The sequence below is a fragment of the Etheostoma spectabile genome, unplaced genomic scaffold (genome assembly GCF_008692095.1).
Source record: "Etheostoma spectabile isolate EspeVRDwgs_2016 unplaced genomic scaffold, UIUC_Espe_1.0 scaffold00000296, whole genome shotgun sequence".
Lineage (NCBI taxonomy): Eukaryota > Metazoa > Chordata > Actinopteri > Perciformes > Percidae > Etheostoma > Etheostoma spectabile.
In genome coordinates, this window is record NW_022602583.1 from 1 (window position 1) to 20677 (window position 20677).

At 40.2% G+C, this 20677-nt stretch overlaps 2 protein-coding genes and 5 non-coding genes across 7 annotated transcripts; 4 read left to right on the top strand and 3 right to left on the bottom strand.

Moving 5' to 3' along the window:
* Nucleotides 1-9985: 9985 nt before the first annotated feature.
* On the top strand, nucleotides 9986-10058 carry trnat-ugu (transfer RNA threonine (anticodon UGU)). Its single transcript has one exon. It is a non-coding gene; the product is annotated as a tRNA-Thr (tRNA).
* Nucleotides 10059-10602: 544 nt separating this feature from the next.
* trnat-ugu (transfer RNA threonine (anticodon UGU)) lies at nucleotides 10603-10675 on the bottom strand. The gene has a single exon. It is a non-coding gene; the product is annotated as a tRNA-Thr (tRNA).
* A 725-nt stretch (nucleotides 10676-11400) lies between these two features.
* trnat-agu (transfer RNA threonine (anticodon AGU)) lies at nucleotides 11401-11474 on the bottom strand. The gene has a single exon. It is a non-coding gene; the product is annotated as a tRNA-Thr (tRNA).
* A 723-nt stretch (nucleotides 11475-12197) lies between these two features.
* Nucleotides 12198-13384, top strand: LOC116674447 (uncharacterized). Its single transcript, XM_032506920.1, has 3 exons — nucleotides 12198-12553; nucleotides 12713-13070; nucleotides 13305-13384. Exons 1-3 carry the CDS (start codon nucleotides 12344-12346, stop codon nucleotides 13382-13384), a joined length of 648 nt encoding a protein of 215 aa, XP_032362811.1. The 5' UTR covers nucleotides 12198-12343.
* Nucleotides 13385-16848: 3464 nt separating this feature from the next.
* On the bottom strand, nucleotides 16849-20442 carry LOC116674448 (uncharacterized). Its single transcript, XM_032506921.1, has 3 exons — nucleotides 20382-20442; nucleotides 17612-17892; nucleotides 16849-17496 (listed from the first exon to the last, which is right to left on the bottom strand). The coding sequence occupies exons 1-3, from the start codon at nucleotides 20440-20442 to the stop codon at nucleotides 16849-16851; spliced, it is 990 nt and encodes a 329-aa protein (XP_032362812.1).
* trnal-cag (transfer RNA leucine (anticodon CAG)) lies at nucleotides 19971-20053 on the top strand. The gene has a single exon. It is a non-coding gene; the product is annotated as a tRNA-Leu (tRNA).
* Nucleotides 20443-20580: 138 nt separating the features above from the next.
* Nucleotides 20581-20668, top strand: trnay-gua (transfer RNA tyrosine (anticodon GUA)). The gene is given in 2 exon segments: nucleotides 20581-20617; nucleotides 20633-20668. It is a non-coding gene; the product is annotated as a tRNA-Tyr (tRNA).
* Nucleotides 20669-20677: the final 9 nt, after the last annotated feature.

Here is a 20677-nt window from a genome sequence, read left to right on the forward strand (position 1 = left end):
CCTTCTTCTTTCTCTTTTTTATCTTGTCCTATGATGAGGACGAGGAGGAATCAGACATATCAGAGGAAGATTCCACTGGGCTGTCACCCAAAAGATCTGAAGACAAGTTATTTCCTGGATGGAACTTTGTCATCCTTTTAGAGAGCTGTTAAAACAGATACAAATACAAACATAAGGCACAATACATGAACCATGGGAAAGAAATGTTCATAGACCTACTAGAAACCAAAACTAGACTTGCATAAGACTGAACTGTACTACATTTCACCACACTGGTTGTTGGGAGACTTACCTGATGCCAACTGGTCTTTGAGATAGTCTCTCTCCTTAGTCAGCTCAGCAATCTTCTCCTTTTGCCACTCTACCCTCAGCTAAACATCTCAAAATCATTGGATTTTGCTTAAGTCCCAGCTGTGCGGTAGGTGCCATGGCAGAACCTGAAATAAAATAATGTTTCATTAATGAATGAATCAAAATTATTTTAATCTTATTTGCTATTCAAAATGTATTAATAACTGTAGTAATGTATATGTCTGCTATGTAGCAAAGGGAGTTCAAAACTCACCTTCACTCCTAATTGGTATATTTTGACAGTAAACCCTACCTACAAACCCACACTACACGTTGTTGGCAAAGAATAGATACAGTAAAGAAATTTTTACTGGCCCGTTTCCATAACACTTTTACTTAAATAAAAGATATCCATGTGCATTAAACAAACAAATACGTTTTTTATTTTCTAGGCAAAAAGAGAGGAGGAATTGTCACATATGAGGATTGACGTTTAATGTTACAGCGGCGGGGCGGGTTGGTTGCAGAGTGAGTGGTGGGGAAGAGGATTATGGTAGTAATTTTTTCAGATACCATTGACAAAATTGCCCTGCACCATTTGCTCTAAAAGCTGCTCCATGTATCATCAGCTTTAGCACCAGGGGCTGAGTCAGCTATACTCGGAGGCTGGGTCGGTCTTATTCGGGCGGCGTTCACTGAGAGGCTATAGAGCGCGGTTTTGTTGCCTGTTTGCCCGGCTCCCGCTCCCATTCCCTGCTGGTCCACCCCGCCCGGTCTGAAAACCTCTAGTGACAGTGCTTGAATAAAAGTGTAACAAAAAAATACTCACCACTAATGAGGTATCTCCTCCAATGTGTTCATGCCCCGCGTTTCTTTTTGCCCCGGGTCCGCATCCCTTTTTTATTTTTTTCGACGTTGTCCATGCTTCGGCTGTCTAACTTTGGCGGTCGTTTCTTGGGTCGCACGTTGATGACGTATGAACCGCGGGCCCACTGAGGGAACTTTGCAGAGCGGCAAATTGCAGAGCAGACTATTGATTGCAAACCACTACCATTTAAAAGCAAACTTTTGCAAAAAATGACTAGGTCACAAGGCTAAAAAAAGCTTTTAATGATGACCCGAAAAAAGAAACACACTGAAGCTTATAAAGTGGCTTCAAAAGAAGAAACTCCTAAAGACTAAAGTGAAATGCAGAATATGTCGTCACGGCATGAAACTTAAGAAAAGGGCAAACAGTGGAGATCAGTATGCTTGGTAAGTAAACCTATATTTACACACTATGTATTAAGTGTGTGATAGTGGGCAGTGGCAGGGATGGGCAAAAATCAAATAGGCTACATCAAAATTTATTTTGATACAAGATACAAAATACTAAATGTTGTAAAAGTAGCTATCCAAATAAAATACAAAATACAGCAACCAAGACAGTATCAAAATAAACTACAGTATCATGTATTTTTTTTTAAATACAATAATACTGAGCATGATACATATAAATGATGTATAAATGATCAGAAATACTGCCCATACCTAGGTGGTGGGCATATCATTTCAGTTTTACTAGCTTTTGTAGGTAGTTTGTAGTAATAATCATTTCATTGTTCCGGACACCTGTCATAAGGAATATGGGTATAAAAATCATGGTAATTACCCTACAACAAAGCTTTCACTTTGCAAAGGTTATCATATCAGAATATGTCCGGCACATGGATGATTACAAAAAATCATACTAGACTTGGACTAGCTCCTAGTCTAGGCCATGGACATCTTTCTAATAAAAACAGTATTTAATATTACTGTTCTTTTTAAATAGGACCTGTCGACATGTTGGAACGGAAAAACATATCTCTGTCAGGCACAAGTCAATCTTCAGTCGTTCAAAGATCTCCTTCAGTAACTGGATGCAATTCATGTACAGGTAGGCAAGTAATAACAATGATAACAAAACATACCACAGTCTCACTACATTGCCAAGTAAAGCACTGAATGTTTTGTTCATGATTTCAGATATACATAAACATTACTTTTTAAATTTGCCTATGGAGATTTTGTCAGGGTCTACGATTACGAGATTGACATGATGGATGACAGCATTGCGGCCAGCCAGTTCAGCAACTCTCAGTAAAATGGCTAAAAAACTAAGGGAGGTCGGTGTCACGGCGGTTGAAAGGATGGAGGGCGTACAGGCCAGAAGATTGGTGGAAGAAGAGAGTTTGTTGTGATTGATGAGAGCCATTTTCGGCACAAAAGAAAGGGTCTTATAATAGTTAATAAATAATTGTGAAATATAGTCAACTGTGTTGTTCTTAATATAATAATGTATGGTTTGTCTGTGTTTGTTGTTTGTATCTTCATCAGTACGGGAGAGGACGAATGGTGGTGGATGGGAGAAAGAGAAGAAGTGGGTTTTTGGGATGTTAGGTGTCAAGCATCATCAAGGACGAACATCAAGAAAGCCTGTTCTACGTCTTGTGGAGAGAAGATCTCGAGGACATCTAGTCCCTTAATCGCCCATCATGTGAGGCGTGGATCATCAATAATCAGTGATGAGTGGCGTGCCTATCGCATACTCCCTGCACTAGGGTACAACCATCACACAGACAACCACAGCAGGTGGTATGTAGATCCCCATACTGGTGCCCATACCCAACATATTGAGAGGGCCTGGAGATCCTACAAGGAGCAGATCTGGAGGCTTAGGGGAAATCGCACAGATAGTTTGCTTTCTGACCATCTTGCAATAATTGAGTGGAATGAATGGCTTGCAAAGAAACACATAATGGTGTATTTGGCAGACTGATCATGACATTTCCAGAAAGTACAAGTAGTCCCATTCAAACTGTATAAGATAAGATGTACAGAACCAATGTTATATTATCCAGCCAGGGTCTCCTGAAAGAGAATCAATGTTTTATTATGAATGAATGGCTGAGAGACAATAAATGGCAATAAATCCTTATATGTTCATCAATGTGTGTGTCTATTTACTTTTTCTGTTGAAAACTGAGAGAACTGATTTTCAATCTCATTAGTCAGTGATTTGTATGGTGTAGATAGTCTTTAAAAATAGTTAACCACTAACAACTGAATTAATCATAAATTAATATCAATAAATGTTTGTAACATTGTCTTAACACTCAAAATGTCTAAACCATTTGTATAAATGCATGCAAAAATGTACATCTAAATAGTTATTAATCATTCCTTCCTCCTTATAAATGATCTTTCGAACCATAAAGAACTACTTATATAGGTATGTCTTTGAAATATTTCCTTTATAAAAAGTGAACCCACAATTTTTAAAGTCATCATTAAGCCCATTATAAAGGAGCTTATTAATATAGAATTCAACATGTATAACTATGCTTATAAATGATTTACTAATGTGTATAAGAAAAAGAACAATGTTTATGAATGACAAATAAAGAATTTACTAATGCTTAAATAAGTTTAATAATGTGAAGTTAAAACATTATAACTGTGCTTATAAATGACTTACTAATGGGTATTAATGTATGAATAATGCTTTATAAATGATGAATTCCTAATTTACTAATGCTTAACTAATGCTTAATAATGTGAAGTTAAAACATTTATAACTGTGCTTGTAAATGATTTACTAATGAGTATTAATGTGTGAATAATGCTTTATAAATGATAAATTCCTAATTTACTAATGCTTAACTAATGCTTTATAGCATGTAGTTATTATAAAGTGTTACCAATTTTTTTACCAAAACACACACTTGATTTTGTCAGTAAAAAGTGATAGTAAAATCGTGATGAATTTGCGGGGGCAATGACACTCTTTTCCATCACACTCAATAAATAAACCAGATTATTCAATCCATGCTTCCACTATGCAAAGTGGTCTCATCCAGGACCTATCGCACCCTAAGGGAGAATCATACCCATAGACCAAGGGTCGGCAACCGCGGCTCAGGAACCGCATGCGGCTCTTTGATGCTCCTCCTCAGCTTTTGAAAATAATGATGAGTATTTAATTAAAATGTATTTTATTTAGTTTGTTCATGTTCAAAATGTAATTCTAGGAAGATTATGGCGATCTTGTAACTTCTAAAATAGTTAAATTTTAAATATTATTATTTTGTTGTTGTTGTTGTCGCTCTTAATACACGTCACAATGTGCGACACCGCCAGTGAGTGTTTTTTTTTTTAAACTTTTTGACCCCAGGTAGGCCAACTATGGAGAATTCAAAGAAAAGAAAAGAATGTGATGAAAACAGGACGTTCAATGCTACGTGGGCAGATTCATTTCCTTTCACTGCTGACGAGACTGGTTTACCAGTGTGCCTAAAATGTAATGACAAACTAGCTAACAACAAAAAGTCAAATGTCACAAGACATTTCCAGAATAAACACGCAGCCTTTGCTCAGAAATATCCGGTTGGAGATGAGAGAAAAAAGCTGTTTTGGAACTGACACAGAGGACTGATCAGAGCAAAAATCACTTCAAGAAGTGGATGAAGTTCAAGTACATATGCTAGTTTTGTTGCCGCTCAGGAACTAGTGAGGCACGGGAAGCCGTTTACAGATGGAGAATATAGAAAAGAATCTTTCATTAAGATTTCAGAATGTACTGTTCAAGGACTTTAAAAACAAGAGTGAAATTGTGCAGAAAATCAGGGATATGTCCCTCTCTGCAAAGACTGTCAAAGACAGAACCATAAAAATGGCAGAAGACATCACCAGACAGCAAATTAAAGACATCAATTCAGCTGTGGCCTACTCAATTTCAATTCAATTTCAATTCAATCAATTGCTTGTGATGAATCTAAAGACGAAGGTGATATAGCGCTGTTCTGCCGGTATGTAAACTTGATACCACTAAAAGGCCAACACGGGGGGGAAGGACGTTTGTGAGGCTGTCTTGAATGTTTAAGATCAAAAGGAATCAATACCACCTACCTGGTGTCAGGGTACAGACGGAGCACAGAGTATGACTGGAGCGCATGACGGCTTTGTGGCTTTCCTGCAGAGGTCGCTGGACAGAAAGTTGCTGACTTTTCATTGCCTCCTGCACCAAGAAGCACTGTGTGCTCAAACATTTCTTCCGGATGCACAGAAGTCATGAATGTTGTCATTCAGATTGTGAGCAAAATAATGGCGAAAGGTGTAAATCCCCGTCAGTTCCGTTCGTTACTGGACGAGCTGGAAAGCACGTATTCTGATCTCCTGCTGCACAACAAAGTCCGGTGGCTGCCCACAGGCGAGGCGCTGAAACGCTTTGTGGCATGTCTGGAGAAGTGAAAACCTTCCTGGGCAGCAAAGGGCTCCATTTCCTGAGCTAGAACAGCCAGTGTGGCTCGAAAAGCTCACTTCTTGGTAGACATGACATCGCACCTGAACACAGCTCTTCAGGGTAAAGGACGCACAGCCCGGCACATGTTGGAGGAGGTTTGGCATTCGAGCGCAAGTTGACGGTGCTTGCCAGAGATATACAGAAAGGCACACTGTCACACTTCCCCAGTTTGAGAGAGTTCAGAGAAGCTCACATGATCAATTAGAATTTTACATTCTGCAGTCATCGCAATGCAAACATCGTTCGGGAAACGATTCAGTGAGTTCAGAGAGGAAAAACCCACATTATCCTTCCCTGTCACTCCCCTAAGCCTCGATCCATCCCTGTTGAATATGACAGCATTCCAGGGGTGAGTCCACCTGATCTTGAGATGGAACTGGCAGACATAGCCGACAAAGAAATGTGGGTGTCTAAGTTCAAGCGCTTGACAGCGGACCTTGAAGATGTTTCACGTCAGAAGGCTGTTCTTGCTCAGAATCACAAATGGCGTGATATTGAAAACCTCCCCAAACCAGACCAACTTGTGTTTGAAACCTGGAATGCAATCCCCGACATTTATGTCAACATGAAAAGTATGCACTTGGAGTCCTGTCGATCTTTGGATCCACATATGTATGCGAGCAGGTGTTCTCCAACATGAACTTTATTAAAAACAAACACCGCCCACGCCTCACAGATGACAGCTTAGAGTCCTGTGTGAAGATGAAGGTGACCGCGTACAGCCCCGATGTGCAGACGCTGTGCGCTGAGGTTCAGGAGGAGAAATCACATTGACCAAGTATGATCAGTATTTTAATTGCCTATATTTTGCAAATATTCACATTTTTTCATTGTTCAGTGAAATAGACATTTTATTATTCAGGTTGACGGCTGACTGCACGGCGCCGGTAAAAGGATGACGGCATGCAGAGAGAGGACGGCATTTTGTTTACTGCCAGTGGATAATTTAAGTTCGGTGTTTTGTTTCATTACTACAAGGACTCAAATAGACATTGAGTGTTTTATTTAACGTTCAACACAACGTCTTTTTTTTGTAGTTAAAAATGTTTTGTTGTATGCAGAAATTTATTTTCCCTGCAGTTGTTCATTGATTTCATAATTGTAACACAGTATAGTTTGTTTATACATAGCACAAAGGCAAAAAAAGTTATATACAGTGTTATTTAATTTAAAATTTCAAAAGGGTTTTGTGGCTCCCAGTGCTTTCTTTTCTGTGTGAAACGTGTCCAAATGGCTCTTTGAGTGGTAAAGGTTGCTGACCCCTGCCCTAGACCAACGAGCCACGTAAAACCACTTTCAGCAATTAGCAATTACAATTTTCCATCAAGTACGTGTGACCAGTCAGTGACTAGAAAGGCAATTGTTAAGTATTGTTTGGCATGTAGTGTTTTTATGGCTCCACTGCCAGATTGAGCTTTCTGATTACATTGGACGAAAGACTACTTTTGAAGCAAAACATTTTACCAACATTGGAACTTGAATTTTGGGAAAAAGGAAATGCAGCTTGGATTTGTCACTGACTTGAAAGACTATGGTCAGGTAGATTGTCATGGGGTCTTTTCACGGCTCCAGTGAATGAGTCAGTTTCCTGATCTCATTTGATACAAAATATTTTTACCAAAACACAGACTTGATTTTGTCAGTAAAAAGTGATAGTAAAATCGTGATGAATTTGCCACGCCGATGACACTCTTTTCCATCACACTCAATAAATAAACCGGATTATTTAATCCATGCAAAGTGGTCTCATCAGCAACCTATAGGACCCAACGCGCGAATCATACCCACAGACCAACGAGCCATGAAACACAGACTGCTAGCAATTTTCCATCAACGAAATCCAGCTACAATCTGTCAGGGTCTTAAGCATTTACTTGTATTACATCAAGGGACCTGCATCAGCAGAGGATGGTTTTGATCCATCAACCTCTGGGTTATGAGCCAAACACGCTTCTGCTGCGCCACTCTGCTCTGCTGTCTATAATCAGGGGAAGGAAAATTCTGGGATTTACATTTTGAGGGACAGTGGCAACCAAGGTTCCACCAGCTTTTGGGTTGCAAAGTTAAACATTTGGTAGACCTTGCAACTATCATTTATGTGAGCTTCCTGCTTACCTCAAAGAATCTTGAAGCAGTCTACTGAAGCAATAATGGGCCAATACCTTGTTAAAATTTTTTATCAACACCCTTCACTCTTTGCAATTTTTCTCTGACATTGTTTATTTTAGAAAATTGTAACCAGCATTAAGTGAGGAGTTTTAGGTCTGTGTGAATGTGGGCCGAGTATTTACCTCGGCTGAACTTGTGAACATCTCTTTGGCATATTCTGGGTCTGATCAAGTCCAGGTGCTGGAAAATCTGTGATTCAGGTTTTGAGGGAATGGGATCTGCATGTGCTTTCTTACCAGAAAGTTTCTGGAGGTCCAAATGGCATCTTTGATGGCGGCCAGGGTGAGCCACTGATTTGCAAAGTTACATGCTAGTATCTGTTTCTTTGGCCTGACGGATGGACAGACGACCCAAAAGCATAATACTTCTTGCCAAGACATAACAAGAAACAAAAAAAGAGGCGGGGGAGACAGAGTTAAGCCCTGACAGAATAGAGAACTACAGACAAAAGTTATGAAATAGTACCAAGTGTGACCAGAAGAGTTGGAAAAAAACTAGAACGTCCACAAGTACAAACCTTTCTTCAAGAACTCTCTATTGTGGTCACATTGGCCCTCATTTATGAAACGTGCATACGACCTAAAACTGGCGTGGGACGGGCGTACGCCGATTCCTACGCAAAGTTTGGCAAAGTATGTGGAGTACATAAGTCTCCACATACATTGTTTTTATTAAAATTGAAGACCAAATTTTACGAAATTTTCCCAACCATCGAGACTGCTTTCGTAGCCTCGTTGGCGCAGCAGGCAGTGCGTCAGTCTCATAATCTGAAGGTTGTTAGTTCAACCCTCACACGGGGTAGAAATTTTAAAAACAAAAAAACACAACTGATACTGGAAATACAGCGACTTTCAGGTGGTTGAATACTGGCACAAGCACATGAATGGAAGTTGTGATTCTGTGGTTATTTCTGAGATTGAGACAAGGAAAGGCATTCTTTAAGACGGTGGGGGGGGGCGTCTGCCTCAACTGGTTGGGGGTGAGAGAAAGAGACAGACAGAGAGAGAAGAGACTAGAGTATTGTAGCAGAGGGTGTCGAGCAGGGACATGGAGGCAGCAGGTGACTCTAACCACCGATCTAAACTCCTTAACAGTAGGAGTAGGGCAGGTCACCACTACATCGTAGTGATTTGTGATTATGCAACACGTTACCCAGAGGCTTTCCCCCTCAGAAACACCAAGGCTAGACAAGTGGCCAATAGTTTACTTCAACATTTTTCCCGGGTAGGGGTCCCCATAGAAATCTTAACCGATCAGAAAACTAACTCAACATTGAAGGAGATATACCCCCTGTTAGGGATCCGGGGCATTAAAACAACACCCTACATAGTTTGTGGCTTCATAAACAATATTGTATTATCTCATAGGTACTGGAAGCAACCCGTCTCCACCAGTGCATTTCTCAATGCCCAGATGTGTTACAAGATTTGCAGTGAGTGTTGTATTGTCCAGCAGAAGGGCAACAGATGTGTTTACTTTCGACTAGATTTACACCATAGCAGTGCAAGCATTTTGCCAAGGCTCACTTTCCAGCCACCGCCATGTTTTGAAACCATATACAACATACTGTACAACATTAACATTATATGTTTTACCCAGTTTCTTCTTTTATTCTGTAGTATTTCAATTCTTTGCGGTAAGTCATCCCAAAAGGATTAATAAGATAAGTCTGAGTCTGTCTCAGAAAAAAGTCAACAAATCTGAAAATCTTCAGGGTATGTAGCTCAGTGGTAGAGCTCCTGCTTTACATGTTACATGTTACCCTAAGTGCAAACAGCAGAGCAGAATAGCACAGCGGAAGCGTGCTGGGCCATAACCCAGAGGCCAATGGATCAAAACTATTCTCTACTAAATCCTATAGCAGAGGATGGTTCCTTGAACTTTCCCTGCAGTATAGCGACCCCTGCCGACCTATTACCTAAAACTACGCATCTCTTCCCCATTGACTCCTCCAAAATGACGCGTCTGCTTCTGAAGCATGAGTTTCTTGAATAAAGTAAAGATTGAGTATCCTGAGATCGAGTATGGTCACGTGACTGCACAACGACGTTTGATTGGTGAAACACAGTCATGTGGTAGAGCCTTCAGCGGAAGACTCTCTCTCTATAGCTCTCTCTGGAGCTGCTTGACAAAGATGGATGGATGGTTGGAACCCTGGTCACTAGCTCATTGTAATCTTGCATGACACATAAACCTGTAGGAGGCGCTGTAGCTTAGTGGTTAAAGCACCTGTCTTGTAAACAGGAGATCCTGGGTCCAAATCCCAGCAGTGCCTCATTATCAGTTAATGTTTATGTTATCTGCACTACAAAGAGTGTATATATTTGTTATTTGTTTTTGCTATAGTGCTTAACAAGCATTATATAATTTGCCCAATTGTGGCGTTGTTGAGGGGCAATAAATATCTAAAGTGAAATGGATTGGACCCATTTTTTAATGCTTTTAAACCTTGTTGTTGGGCTGAACGTGGCCCAGGTGTACACCAGGACCCTGTGACATCACTGTTGGGTGGGGTTTCAGGTGCATGTGATGCTGACTGAGGTCAGAGGTGAAATGAACATGAACTTTACAGGCCAAGGCACTTTGGGCGCTGACTGTGTGATTTTAACATCTTCGATGCTGCTGTAATAAAAATTAATACATTTATTATTTGATATTAGTTGACTATATTGGGATATGCAACTACATGGACACATGTAATGTTAGGGTACAATACAACATCACATGTCACTTTAGTGATCTAAAAAAATCAGGCAATAACTGGGTTGCACACGTTAAGTATCGGCAACCATGTGGTAACACTTCATACCGTGACGACCAGGCACTGCTGGGATTTGGACCCAGGATCTCCTGTTTACAAGACAGGCGCTTTAACCACTAAGCTACAGCGCCTCCTGCAACTAAGCCCGTCTTGCAAGAATACACTGAGCTAGTGAAAAGGGTTCCCTCCATCCATCCATCTTTGTCCAGCAGCTCCAGCAGGGGACCCCAAACTGCCCTTTGCCGAGCCACATAAACCAGCTCCAACTGGGGGATCCCGAGGCGTTCCCAGGCCAGGTTGGAGATGTACTTTCTCCACCTAGTCCTGGGTCTTCCCCGAGGCCTCCTCCCAGCTGGACGTGCCTGGACCAGCTCTCTACGGAGGCCCTCCTTACCAGATGACCCAACCACCTCAGTTGTTTAAACCGAGTACCTCCATAATGGCCATGCATCCGTGTTCATCCCCAGAGGTGCTGTGGCTTAGTTGGTTGAAGTGCCTGTCTAGTCAGCAGAAGTGCCTGGGTTCAAATCCCAGCAGCACCTTGTTGTTGCAGAGATTACCTGTACTTGTTTTTAAGTTGCCTGCTAATCAGATGTTGTTGTGGGCGGGGCATTAAGTCTGACTCAGTGGTGAGTGAAATGGAGCAGTTGACTGACACAGAACTGTAATGGAGCCAAAGTAGCGCATTTATTAATTAATTTCATTAGCTATCAGGCAAATAGAACACCTTGAGGGCATGTTATTAGTGTTTCTGTGTAAATGTAACATGCCATTTTCATTTGCTACCAGGGTACTTTAACAGGGATTGGGTTGACATGATGATGATATGCCAAATGAGGTAATCTCTCTAACAACAAGGTGCTGCTGGGATTTGAACCCAGGATCTCCTGTTTACTAGACAGGCACTTTAACCAACTAAGCCACAGCACCTCCACGAGCAGCTACCCTGTTAAGTCTTAATTTGTCTTTTACCTTGTATAAGCTAAACATACAGTATACTGACTGGCAGATTTGGGAGTAAAGTGTTACAAAAGTAACGCAAATAAAGTGATGTATTCTTTTTTGCTTTAACACAGTAATATAACGCATTGCTAATTACATTTCAGTAATATTATACTTGTTAACGCTCTTGGCCCTGAGGCCATTTTTACAGTTTAATTTCCGTCTGGATTTATTTTATATAAAAGCTCGTAAAACATTAACCCTGTTGTCTACAGTCAAGATATGAACATCATTTTTTTTAGGACAAACTGGGTTATTGGAATATTTGGGTTTCAGTGAGGTCACTTGCATGTTAAAAATGGTTGTAGGGCCTTAAAGATGAATAAATAAATAAATAATAAATGAATCTTCCAGATATGTATTGATATCACAGACATATAAGTAAAACCTAAGCCATTTTTCATTCTAAAACACTTCTCATATGTCTTGGGAGTCACACTGTGAAGAAATAACCATTATAACTTATACAGTTGACAAAATACATGCATTTTTTCCAAAAAAGTCAAGACGTTTTGCTCTCATGACATTTACTTATGCCACTAATAACATAATAATGTCATATTTATTGATATTACACCCACAGCAATGTTACACAAGCAAATATGTGTCTAAATAGTGCATTATTTGGCCTTCCCTAAAAATATATATTTTATGTATTTTACATATTTGGTTACATTGCATTAGGTCTGTCTGTACAATTCTAACAAGATGTTTTATTTGCTAGAATTGAAAGACTGCCACATGCCGGTGGAAGGAGAGGTATATTCTCACAAGAGCAGGAGACCATTATTGTCAATATGGTCCTTCAAAATAATCTCATTTGTCTGCGAGAAATACAACAGCGAGTTGAGGAAGACAACGAGAACTTTGAAGGAATCAACAGTGTGAGTCTCTCCACAATTGACCGTGTCCTGAAACGCAACCTGATAAGTCTCAAACAAGTCTACAGAGTACCATTTGAGAGAAATTCTGAGAGGGTAAAAGAGCTACGATATCAATATGTACAAGTAAGTAATACGTAATGTCCAGAGATTATAAAGCACTATTGAGTTACTGTACATCTTTACTGTGTTGAATGTAATGCAGCACATGTATACAGAGTCATGAAGCCTGGAATGCTATGTCATTTACGTTATATCAAAAATGAACTTTTTCTCATTCTATAGAGAATGTTTCAACTGGATTCCATGGAGAGGCCTCATGAGTGCATCTTCTTGGATGAAGCTGGCTTCAATCTCACCAAGAGGAGAAGGAGAGGCCGCAATATTATTGGTCAACGAGCCATTGTAGAGTTGCCAGGGCAGCGTGGTGGCAACGTGACCATATGTGCTGCCATCAGCAGCTACGGGGTTATTCACCGCCATGTGACTTTAGGACCTTACAACACTGCCCATCTTATAACCTTTCTGTATGCTCTACAGGAAGCATTACTGAGACGTGAAGAGAGAGGTGATGAGCAGGCAGAGCATCCCATGTACGTGGTAATCTGGGACAATGTGAACTTTCACTGTGGTCCTAGAATCCGTGAGTGGTTTGAAAATAACCCACGTTTTATAAATGTGTGCCTCCCACCATACTCGCCCTTCCTTAATCCCCTTGAAGAATTTTTTTCTGCATGGAGGTGGAAGGTCTATGACAGAACTCCTTATGCACAGGAAAATCTCCTTCAGTCAATGGATGCAGCATGTGACAACATTGGAGTGGAATCGATTCAAGGTTGGATTCGTCATGCTAAAGGATTCTTTCCCCGTTGTTTAGCAAGGGACAGGATTGCCTGTGATGTTGATGAGGTCCTGTGGCCTGACCATGCCCAGAGGCATGATGCTGAGGCAGAATGATTCCAAGACATTGCTATCTATCTGCTGCATATTTTGTTTGTGACTATTTGTGTGCAGGATTGTGCAAGCACTTCATAATATATCAAATTTTTCCCCTGCTCTGCTTTGAGTGCAGTGTTTTGCATTTATCTCTGTAGTGTGTAATGACTGCTGTGTAGTGTTTATGCATTAGCTGGATGTGTGTGATATCTGAAAACAGTGTTTGGTTTTGGGTAAAGATAACATAGTTCTGAAGCAATTGTTTGATATAGCAAGACAAGTCAAAGGTTTTGACAGTGTAGCTTAAGTTGGTGATTTGTGTTAAGGTTTTGGGAAAGCGAGAGAAATGTTCAAAAAATGTGTTTAGCAACTCAGAAATACTGTAATATCAAAGAATGTTGATGACATATGAAGTGATGATATAATAACAAGAAAGTAATCTGTATATGCATAATCTATAAAAAAAGTTGATGTCATATTGAATAGTGATGATGACATAATGAATGTGTATATGCATTTATTAAAAGAAATTTGATGTGTATATGAATAAATCTAAAAGAAGTTGATGTGTATATGCATAAATCTAAAAAAAGTTGATGTATTTATGCATAATTCAAAAAGAAAGTTGATGTGTATATGCATTAATCTAAAAGAAAGTTGATGTGTATATGCAGTAATATCAAGAATGTTGATGCGTATATGTGTTAATCTAAAAGAAGTTGATATGTTTATGCATTAATAAAAATTAAGTTAATGAGTATTTGCATTAATCTAAAAGAAAGTTGATGTGTGTATGCATTTATCAAAACGAAAGTTGATGTGTATTGCATTATCTATAAAAAAAGTTGATGTCATAATGAATAGTGATGATGACATAATGAATAGTGATGATGACAATGAATGTGTATATGCATTAATCAAAAATAGATTTTATGTATATGTGCAGTTATGTGTAGCCGCCTTACTGAAGGAAGCGTTGGGTCTGGAAAAAGAGCCTCTTTTGGACAGGTCCCACCGGACCCTCCAACCCAAACCCAAGCCTGGTGATGGTCCACGAGCCATTGTGTGCAGATTTCATTGTTACAGAATGTTTCAAAGATCACCGTAGGTTACATTGCCCTGGGTGGCTCAAGTTTTCCACTCAAATTTTAATTCAAAAGCTAGAGGAGTCGCCATTTTAGTTAGCAGAAAGTTCAGTTCTCATCCACTGATGTTGTTGCTGATAGGAATGGCAGATACCTCATGGTTGCTGGTACTTTTTCACAAAAGAGGGTTTGTTTGTAAATGTAAATGCCCCAAACTTCGATGATGTTGAATTCGCTAACAGATTGCTGAGTAATTCCCTTCTTGAATACACACCTGCTGATCTTCGGTGGGGATCTTATTTGTGTTTTTGACCCAATCTTGGATTGTTCTAATCCTCGAAATCTGACTCAATCTGCTATGTCTATAACATTCTCTGATTTTAGGAGACGGAATGGTCTTGTTGGTCCATGGAGATCTCGTAACCCCACCATTAAAAAATTATCTTTCTTTTCCCAGGTGCATCATTCATATTCTAGGATTGATTACTTTTTTATTGACAGTACGCCTAATGCAGGTGTAATTTCCTCTGACTATTTAGGTATTGTAATATCTGACCATTCACCTTTATTATTAGATATTCAACTTTCTACCTATAAACGTAGCCCACCTCTTTGGAGATTTAACTCTCTTCTATTGGCAGACAAAGAATTTTGCGAACTTATTTCAAATTCTATTGATGAGTTCTTGTCTTTCAATCAAAATGTATATATGCAGTTATTTAAAAAAAAGTTGATGTGTTTATGCATAAATCTAAAAGAAAGTTGATGTGTATATGCATTTATTAAAAAGAAAGTTGATGTGTATGTGCATTAATCAAAAAGAAAATTGATGTGTATATGCATTAATATAAAAGAAAGTTGATGTCATAATGAATTGTGATGATGACATAATGAATAGTGATGATAAATCAAAAATTAACTTAATTAGTATATGCATTAATCTAAAAGAAAGTTGATGACATAATGAATAGTGATGATGACATAATGAACTGCAGCTGGCAGTTAAAAAAAAAAAAATCTCCGATGGCAGAGACACAACGGGAGTTTCCTTTAAACCAAGCAGCGTGTCTGAAACCCACGTTCACCAGAAATCTACTGGTTACTATGTAAGGACTACAAACCCCACGTTCACCAGAAATCTACTGGTTACTATGTAAGGACTACAAACCCCACGTTCACCTGAAATCTACTGGTTACTAGTAAGGACTACAAACCCCACGTTCACAGAAATCTACTGGTTACTATGTAAGGACTACAAACCCAACCCACGTTCACCAGAAATCTACTGGTTACTAGTAAGGACTACAAACCCACGTTCACCAGAAATCTACTGGTTACTATGTAAGGACTACAAAACCCCACCCACGTTCACCAGAAATCTACTGGTTACTATGTAAGGACTACAAACCCCACGTTCACCAGAAATCTACTGGTTACTATGTAAGGACTACAAACCCCACGTTCACCAGAAATCTACTGGTTACTATGTAAGGACTACAAACCGAAGTTAAAAAACAAACCTGAAGCTGAAGAAACCCTAAACGTTAACGGAACAGATCCAGACCAGAGCAGAGAGAGAGAGAGAGAGAGAGAGAGAGAGAGAGAGAGAGAGAGAGAGGAGAGAGAGAGAGAGAGAGAGAGAGAGAGGGAGAGGAGAGAGGAGAGAGAGAGAGAGAGAGAGAGAGAGAGAGAGAGAGAGAGCGCATTTCTCCATGTTCTGTGTGTGTGTGATTGATCCGAGCGGGTTTGTAGGCGGGGGGGGCGCTGTGATTATCACAGAACGCTGCGCGGCCAGTTGAGGAGTTTTATTCAATCCGAGCACGGATATTGACTCATATTACTCGAATAATACTTGTACTCCGCAAAAGTGCTCTATCCGTACCGGATACTCGTTTCAGCCGGGTACTCGGATCACCCCTAATAAACACATCAACTTTCTTTTTCATTACAGTTTTTTTGGATTGCTTAAGCACGATTTTCAAAACAGGGCCCGTGTTTTCAAAACACTACACTCAATTAGCACAACACTACAGATCCTTTGCATAATTAAACACTCTTGTAAAAACTATACACTTATGTCTAAAAACCACACTTTGTTACCATATGAAACACACACGTTTCACATTACTATACTCTGTTTGCACGAGTTCCACTCTGCTGTGATAAACCTAAAACACTTTTAGCACTTCTACTTCCCTATGATTAGAGCTGGCTACCATCAACAAAGTACAAATATAATGTAAATTCACCAAACACTACACAAGACCAATGTTGCAGACTGAAGAAACTCATTTATTTCTCAACACGCCCAAAATGTTGACATGGAGATTCATAATACGGTAACAAAATGTCACTTTACGTATTGTACTGTAAGTTTACTGTAAAAACAAAAAAACAAAACTAGACATTGTCTCTTCGCCTAGCTGGATCTGGCCAGAGAATTTCATCAACATCGCAGGCAATGTTGTCATTAGCAAGACACCTTGGAAAGAAACGTCTTGAATGACGAATCCATCCTTGTATTGCTGCTACCTCCATCTGGTCACAGGCCTCCTCCATGGCTTGGATGAGGGGTACCTCAGCCTGGAGACGGAGATCATATACCTTCCACCGCCATGCCGAGAAAAACTCTTCTATAGGGTTGAGAAATGGAGAGTATGGTGGAAGATATTGTACGGTGAAATGTGGATGTTGCTGAAACCAGTTCTGAACCAGAGCAGAGCGGTGAAAAGAGACATTGTCCCAGACAACAATGTATTGCATATGATCGATTTGATCTGCTGCTGTTATGTTGTGCAATTGGTCCAAGAATGTAAGTATGAGTGCTGTGTTGTAAGGGCCCATATGGGCATGGCGGTGGAGGACCCCATTCTGTGTAATGGCTGCACAGAGTGTTCTATTACCCCCACGTTGCCCTGGGACATTGACTATAGCCCTGTGGCCAATGATGTTTCTTCCCCTCCTTCGTGTTCTCGTCAGGTTGAACCCAGCCTCATCTACGTAAATGAACTCATGCTGGATCTCCTCTCCATCCATTTGTAAAACTCTCTGAAGAACAGTGTCAGGCAAAATTGTGTTCAGTGTAGATCTAGTATACATATTACAGTACAGTAAAAGATTATGAGACAGTATGCAAGATCACAATGCTTAGGTGAATACATACCTCTGCATAATCATGCCGCAGTCGTTTCACCCTTTCGGAATTGCGCTCGAAAGGCACTCGATAAATTTGCTTCATTTGAATATGGTTTTTTATTAGGATGCGTGCCAGTGTTGATGTTGAGACCTGATGGATATTGTTGAAACCGACGTGGTTATTGACAATGTTAGCTTGGAGCTGATTGAGGGTTATAGCATTGTTGGCCAAAACCATGTTTACTATGTCCCTCTCGCTGTTCTGTGAACATAGGAGGCCTTCCCCCTCGTCGTCCCTGACCCTCAATCCTATGTAGAGAAAAAAACAGTAAACAATAGTACAGTCATTTCACAGGAAAAGGTAACAGAAGTGCTGATAGTGCATAGAATACAGTACTGTAAGCAGTTGCTGAAACCGTGCAGATGTTTTTGATGTGATGATATTTTTACAATACCTATTTTCCAGTCGAAATGTTCTTATCACACTTGCCACTGTGTATCGGCTTAGATTTGGCTGTACTCGCAGTCCAGCCTCCCTCAGCGTCAGGCCGTGGTTGACAACGTGGTCAACCAGTGTTGCACGGATCTCATTTGTCAGATTCGGTCCTCTTTGAGCACCTTCTCGTCTTCCTCTTCCTCTTCCTCTTCCTCTACCTCCAGCATGGCCTCCATCTCTTCTTCTTCCGTTGATTCCTCCTCTGTTGATTCCTCTTCCTCCCCTTCCTCCTCTTCCTCCTTGTCCTTCTCCTCCTCCTTGTCGACCTCGACCTCGACCTCGACCTCGACCTCGACCTCGACCTCGACCTCGACCTTACTATTTCTCTGACTCTTTCAATTGTGCTTGAAGACCGATGAACTCACCTGCTGCTTTTTATAGTGCTTACACACCTGATTGGTGTGTCTCCAATTAAGCAAACAAGTGTTTGCACACCTGATGACTGTGTTGAATCAATTGGTTGGAAGGTGCGGTAATTTGACAGTCAGTGCTTTGGTATTGCAAGGAAGTGACTTCATAATAGATTTTTGTGTGTAATGTATGTTAAGTGTGTTTAGTGTTTTGCAAATCACTGTGTGTAGAGTTTTGCAACAAGTGTGAGGTTGACAATGTGCTTATAGTTGTGCAAATATGGGCTGATCTTTTGCTTCTTGAGTGTAAGGTTTTGCTAATAGTGTACTACTTTTAACTTTAGTGTGTAAGCAATCCAAAAAAACTGTAATATCACACATGTGGATATTATGAAAGAAACTGCCTAGCAAACCCTTGTAACACTTTTAAAGGTTCAATGGTATAATGGGTAGCACTCTGCACTGTGAATTCAGCGATCTAAGTTCAAATCTCAGTGGAACCTGTTTTCAAGCCACAGTATAGGTGAAAAAGATCAACTTTTCACATCTAGTTTAAAGTAAGCTAACAGGTCCTTGCCATTTAGACTGTAAACAGTACGTTGGTGGGGGCATGTTGAGGAGTCACCTGGTCGTTAATGTAATCGGAAGGAGCTCCAAATTTGACAGTATTGACTGGAAGTGATAGGCTTTGAGAAACATGGGGGATACACACTTTGCATTCAGTCTCGTAATCACCATAAAAATTAGGTATCACTGAAATTTGAACTTGTGTTGCTGCAGTCAGAGTATACAGTGCTCATCCTGAATGGGTCAGTATAGTTCATCAGAATTGCTTGTTGAATGGTCTATTAGCTTTGGAACCCCACTTTCCCCACAGCTTTCAATTGTCAGATATGGGTGGGGGAGTGGGCACTGTGTCCAACCCTTTCTGTGTAAAAACAACAACAAAAGAAGTCTCTTGTATAAGGGACAAAAAATCTGCAGAGAACATTTTACCAAGTCCAGTTGCCCTCGGCCTAGTTGTGAACTTTGGGGTAATAGCATAGATCAAGAACCAAAAGGGACACATCTGGACTCAATGTGGGCATTGTACGGCAATATTTGACACATTTAGACCATAAAGACAGTTATCAGTTTATTTCCCATCTGGAAGGTATATCTGTGGACTCAGTTGGACATTTTGAAGATAATTGCACAATGTTGACCCAATTGTCAGTCTATTTCCCATCTGGCAGGGACATTTCTGGATTCAGGTGGACATTGTAGACAGAAACATTGGTAGATCTTGATTCCCACCATAGGATTTGGCCTGTATTGCACATTGTCTTCACATCCCGTGCAATGTATTGCCATTGTCAAACACATTGCCACCCTGGTGACTTTCTTCCATGTCTCCATGAACGCCCATATATTTGGGCTGACAGTTGAGAAACCTTCCCTTGTTAACTATGACATGGATGACTGAGAAACTATATCATGACATGTTTAATTTACTAAATCATAATCTTTTAAACAGGTCTTATTGGAAATTTGTTGAATCAGTCAGGATGGCCGAGCGGTCTAAGGCGCTGCGTTCAGGTCGCGGCCTCCTCTGGAGGCGTGGGTTCAAATCCCACTTCTGACAACAATTGTTTTCATTTGGAACTAATGTCCGAGAGTTGATATTGGGAATAAAGAACTTAGCAGTTCTTTGTATTTAAGAGGACATGAATGTGCGCGAGAAACGCGATTGCAAGTAAAGCGTTTTGTGAGCATCTTTAAACCGATGGATATGATTAAAACCTGTATACAGCCCAACCACTTACCAATCACATCACTGGAAAGACAGCATGACTTGAGGGTAGTGGATGTCGATTTGTCAAAATAAACTGCCAGAACATGATTTTCCTCAAGAACATTACTTTTCACGGTGCTGTCAACAATTACAGCAGTTAGATTATGATTTATCTCACCATGGAAATCAGGTTGAGGGCCATAATTTCTTGTTGCATCACCCTTCTGATTGTCTACCATTGTGTCACCAGCAAAGGAGATTAGCAGAGGATGGTTTTCTCATCATTGATTTATGAGTTCTTGTGAATGTTTTTGCAAAATTTGGTCCTGTGTCATCACATTCACAAGAATAGGAAGTGCTTTCATACATGTTGGTGCCCTTCGATAGCTCAGTTGGTAGAGCGGAGGACTGTAGTGGTATGAAGTTGAAATCCTTAGGTCGCTGGTTCAAATCCGGCTCGAAGGAACCCTCTTT